The sequence below is a fragment of the Vanessa cardui genome, chromosome 17 (genome assembly GCF_905220365.1).
Source record: "Vanessa cardui chromosome 17, ilVanCard2.1, whole genome shotgun sequence".
NCBI lineage: Eukaryota > Metazoa > Arthropoda > Insecta > Lepidoptera > Nymphalidae > Vanessa > Vanessa cardui.
The window spans coordinates 11,178,374-11,184,199 of record NC_061139.1 but is presented as its reverse complement, the minus strand read 5'-3'; the positions used below and the strand labels follow the sequence as shown (position 1 = coordinate 11,184,199).

Below are 5,826 nucleotides of genomic sequence, written 5' to 3'. Positions count from 1 at the left end.
TGCTATCCCGAATATACCTTTGTCATAGTCAAAAGCCTACTTAAATTTAACAACGTAACCCAGAGTTTTGAGTATCTATTATCACAAAGCATATTTTCAATTTAGTAAGGTTATACTTCCTAAACTTTATCTTTAATTTTGTAAGGTTATACTTAACAATTTTTTTTCTCTCTTTATTTTTAAAATATAATTTGTATTATTACGCCACAATGGTCTTCATTATGAAATATCTCTTGTCTGAGTTAATTCGGGCCCAATGTAAAATAAGGCCCATCTGCAACCTTTGTTAATTTTGAAGAAGAAATTCCAAGCATATAATTTCCATACGTCGGAAGTATTTTCTTAAAAAAAAAAGTGACGGAGACTTTCTAACTTTTTAATTAACCAAATACTTTCCCGGAGAAATACGCTGGAATTTCTCCTTATTCAGTTTAATCTAAGAAAATACATTGTTAAAATTTTCAACATAAAGAGGATACACAATATAAAGTAGCATTCCAAATTGCAACAATTTTCTGGACAGTAAAATTAACACATATTCATAGTGATAATTAATGTTTGAGACTAGGTATTTTAATTAGAATCTCCATGATAAAAACAATACACGAAATAAAGCATCCAGCCATCCAAATATAGAAAAAACCAGCTAATTGGGACAGAGTTATTTCACAGCCTACCGTGCAACTATAACTATTAGACAAAATATTCTGATTCGCTATTTTTGCCCTATCAACAACTGTTATACCGATCGCTTGAACGTACAACATTTCACAAATACCAGATTCAAACAGTCTCTGTGTGTACTCTTGGAACTTCTTGACCAAAGTGCTGTTTTTCCTTATAATCATTTCATGATAAACAACTAATATATACTCGGGTACTTGCAAAACTCTCGCTTCGTCATTTACAGCTGATGAGGATTGTAAGGTAGCCAGTTCTGCGTCGATAATGATAGTCGATCCGTCATTTTTTAACATCAGTTCTTCACAATTTAAAAACGTTTCACATTGTCGAGATGTATTGGCAAACGCGATGTGTTTCTTATCATCTATAAAGTATTTTTCCTTTGGAATTAGATACGGTATTTTCTCTGATGATGTTAATTCATCAACTGATGAGTAAACATGAGGAGGTCTATCAATTGTGAGGTAATAATATATTTGAGTGCTGATATAAGTTGATAGATGCAAACACGCTATCAGATACACTATATTAAGAAACTTTTGTTTTAAAGATCTCGCCTCCTGTAAATCCACACCGCCAAACAAAGCCCCCCAACCATAAACAAAAGTATCAAGAACTGACACAGTCTGATGATCGAATTTACAAATTAAATTCCATGAAATCACATAGCACTGATAGATTATTAAAAATATATACAGTCCGTTCATTTTGAAAATAAGCGATTGCCAGGTTCTTCTATTCCGTTCCACAGTGTAAACCCAAATAATTGTTTGTCGACTATAAATACCAGAATAACCAACTTCATCCCCGTATAATCTATATGCTCCACCAGCGTATGCATCCAGAGTTTCATTTTGTACGTATTGAACTAAAACTTTACGCAGATTTGGATTATAGTCGCTTCTTGAAATATAAAGTAACTTCAAAGTACTGTTAAACTTTTTTGCCATAATTTTCATTATCTCGATATCCACTCCGTAGAAGTTTCCACCATCATCGAATTCTTTTAATGTATCTGGTTCGTCTGTCATTGAATAAGGATAAAATATAGACATACCTACATTAAAATTGCACAGTTTTAAATTTGACGGAGCTTTAACTGGGAAAATATGCGTTAATTGCTTATCGTCGAGAGTACCATTAGTGCAATTGTTTATGACTTTCATTTGTACTGTTTCAGTGATATTACAAGTAACTTCATCAATTTCAGGTATGACAGTTAGGAAGTTATATTTTCCAGGTATTCCATCAGCTGTGATAAGTGTTACATCATAATTATTAAGTTCAGATAGTTTCGTTGTTACAGCATCAGAGCATTCATCTCCTAGAAATGTATCCACTATTATTATATACTTGAACTTGATATCAAATGAGCGCGGTTCTGTCATTGTTAATTCATTGCAAGATCTTAAATAAATCACAATTATCAACGTGCTTTCATTTATATCTTTAATTTCATATATTTCGTGTAGTTTATTAGTTTTAAAGAGAGGAATGTGGTTTTCGATGGCCATTTTTATCATGGTTCTTTTAAATATATTTTCCGGATCATTTTCGTCAGTTTCAGTATCGTAAATAACAAGTGTGAGTTTGTAAAAGTTTTCATGGATATTGTAAATTTCTGTAACGCACGTCGCAAGAGGAGAAATTTTATTATCACTTTGTTGAGGAATCAATTTTGCATTGGTTTGTATATTATGTATCAAAATAGTTATCAATACTATGTACGACATGTCGATCAAAATACGACTGACCTAAGAATGGAATAACTTAAACATGTTCAAATATAACTAGAGATTTCCCCGGCTTCTACATACAGGTTTAAATTTTATGTTTAATATTGTTATATAACTGAGAAAATATGAAACAAAGGGGGCAGGTGGTCATAATTAGGATTTTTTAAGGATAACGAATCATTATTAGTTGCCATAGAGAAATTATAAATTAACCTAAATAGGATTTGAATTTATCGATGGAAAACAAATATAATTAATTAATAGGCAACAGTAATAAGTCGTTAAATTATTTCATGTTTTTTTTTTAAATATGTTTATATTAGTTAATTGGGCCTTAAAGTATCCAACACATTGAAGTATACATAATTATCTTTGTTATTTCATAGCAATTTGATCCGTATAAAAAAACAGACAAAAAATAGATTTGTATATAAATACAATAATATTCGTATCATAGAATTTATATTTCTTAATAGTTTTGATATTGACAAACTAACCACTCTTCTTTACAAGAAAAATGTTTTATCACCCCATATAGTAATATGTAATTATTTATCGAACCATTAGTGCAGGGTTTCTTAGCATGTGCCCGATGAACCCCAATGATCCGTATAATATTATGTACCAGGGTTCCGCATAATCGCAGTCAAATAAACTACAAATATAAGTGCTTAATTAAGATTTCCTTGAAGACATGGGCCGTGAAAAATCATGCACTGTTAGTTATTTTATACTATACTCGTGCAAGACGTAATTCAGACTTGAGACTAGAATTAAAGTATCATAGTCTCCAACGATTTCTTTTGTAAAAAATGATTAAAATTTCTTACAATGTTTCAAATCAATTTATCTAATTTATTACAAGTTATTTTTATATATTAAGTAATCAAAAATCCTATCTAGTATTTATTGTACCAGCTTATGCTTGCTTTTTATATAATTACGTTTATATTACTCATGATTACATTCTACATTATAAAACAATGTTAACCCGTTGCATCTGTGTGTATTGACGCAATAAACTCGAACACATCTAAGGGGTTTTTATATGATTCCCCCCACAGATGCAGCGTTTCAAGAAAAAGGTTTCATTGTATAATATATTTCGGTTTCATATAAATTGTCTGGATGATGATTGTTGAATATATCTGAAGAAACAAGGAGGTTTAATGGCAAACCAATATCCTATTACAATGTAAACAGATTGTTTAAAACATCTTGCATCTTCATCTTAATCATCATTACATATAATAAAACAAAGTCGCTTACCGCTGTCTGTGTCTATGTATGCTTAGATTTTGATTTGGTTTTTTTAATAGATTATGTGATTTGAAGTTTTGGTATACAATATGTGTGTGGACAATATATTAAAGAAATAATTTAGACATTCTACTATATTTAGTATCAGCATTTCTCCCATGGGAGGCCAGGTCGGGTGGCGTTTGCGTTTGTAAATCCAGGCAAACATCTCTTAGTTTTCATGTGCTTGTAATTTATCTTGAGAAACCTTACATGTGCATGTTACATGAAATTCTTTCTCATTGGAGCAGCGTGGTATGAGTCCAAACCTCTTCAAAAGGGAGGTCTTAGCAGCGGTACATTTTAACTTGTGAGAAGCCAGCACGGGTAACTAATTTTAGACAATAACAAAAATCATATATGTTATAATGATATTTAAAAATTAATGTAACATAATATAAATTATTCGAATTTAAGCCTATTCTCTTTCCGATGGCATTCAGTAACAAAATATCAATTAGACATTGTTGTCACAACAAAGCCTTTTTACGTGATACCTTTGAAATATACTGATCGTTTAACGACGCATTGTAATCAAGTAAATGTATGATATGTATTACATCTAATGAATATAAGTAGAATATTATGATATTCGAAAATGAAATTAAATTAATACACCTGAATAAATTTTAGTTTAAAGTTAAAATCACTCGGCCAAATAACTTTGATCGACCTTTAGGAATAAAATCATATTACCTATATTTTAAATCCTCATCAATTGTAAAGTTACAAAATCTAAGAATACCCCTTTTTTCAAGATGGCGGATAAAATTCAGAGTAAAAGGTCGATAAAGCCTTACTTACAGATGTCTCCCTTGTCTATACTATATTCAAAATTCATTCTCATTTCACGTACACTATACACACTTCTTTTTATTTTTCTATAAATAAAATTTTAACAAAAAGAAAAACCGACTTCAAACAAAACACTATTTTAAAACAAATAAAAATGCACAACATTTTTGTTAAAATTTTATTTATTTTTTGATTTTAAGTGAAGCTGATGTTGACTAACTAATTTTTCTTAATATCGATAGATTAAGCGTTCCGTTATATGAGTCAGAAACTATTTCGAGGACAATTTCAAAGGAAACTTGCAAATAAAGCAAAAATAGACTTTCGAAAATGCGGCTTTAATACGTCATGCGGCATAAACTACAAGGATCCCTCGAAAGAGCTGTAATCGACCTCAGCAAAAAAACTTTGAAAAAGAGCTAACATCTGTCTTACATCATATGACATCACATCACATACACAAAATTTGATTAAAGATAGTAAGAAATTCTGCCCCATATCGCACCCTAACTGCGAGCCGTATAGGAGTTCCATCACTACATAGTATAAAACAAAGTCGCTTTCTCTGTCCCTATATCTTTAAATCTAAGCAACGGATTTTGATGCGGTTTTTTTTAATACATAGTGTGATTCAAGGGGAAGGTTTGTATATATAAAACATGAACAATATAGTAAAGAAACACTGATAATTTTAGAAGTTTGCGATATGATGTCGTAAATAAACAAATTCTGTTGTATATTTAGTATCAGTATTGCACCCGTGCGAAGCCGGGGTGGGGAGCTAGTTGATTATAATATTCGACTATGATAATTACATAAACATGGTTATGTTTTACGGAAGGTGAATCAAATATCCAAATAACCTATAAATAAAAGATTCGACCGAGTATCGCTAACGTGCTCCTCAGAATTGTTCCGTTCCCTTCCATTCCGTTACTTTGTCGTGGATCCTATGCTCAGAACCTTACCAAACTTTCACCAAACTACCCTTGAAGTATATATATTATAATACAAAAAGAATTATCAAAATTGGTTTACGTGATTTTCAGTTATTCACCTATTTGTCGCGCATATACATAGTGCAAATTTAAGACTTATGTCGTTTTCATACGGATACCATCATCGGAAAAATATAAAATTAAAATGGGACCCCATGGGAAGCACTACCTCTCAAACAAAAAAAATTATCAAAATCGGTCCACCCAGTGAAAAGTTATGAGGTAACAAACATAAAGAAAAATACAGACGAATTGATAACCTCCTCCTTTTTGAAGTCGGTTGAAAATGAAATAAGTTCAATAAATACAAAATA

The 5,826-nt window shown here is 31.0% G+C and overlaps 1 protein-coding gene across 1 annotated transcript; it reads right to left on the bottom strand.

Moving 5' to 3' along the window:
* Positions 1 to 551: 551 nt before the first annotated feature.
* On the bottom strand, positions 552 to 2,072 carry LOC124537062. The gene has a single exon (XM_047113775.1). The coding sequence runs from the start codon at positions 2,070 to 2,072 to the stop codon at positions 552 to 554; it is 1,521 nt and encodes a 506-aa protein (XP_046969731.1).
* Between the last annotated feature and the right edge of the window lie 3,754 nt (positions 2,073 to 5,826).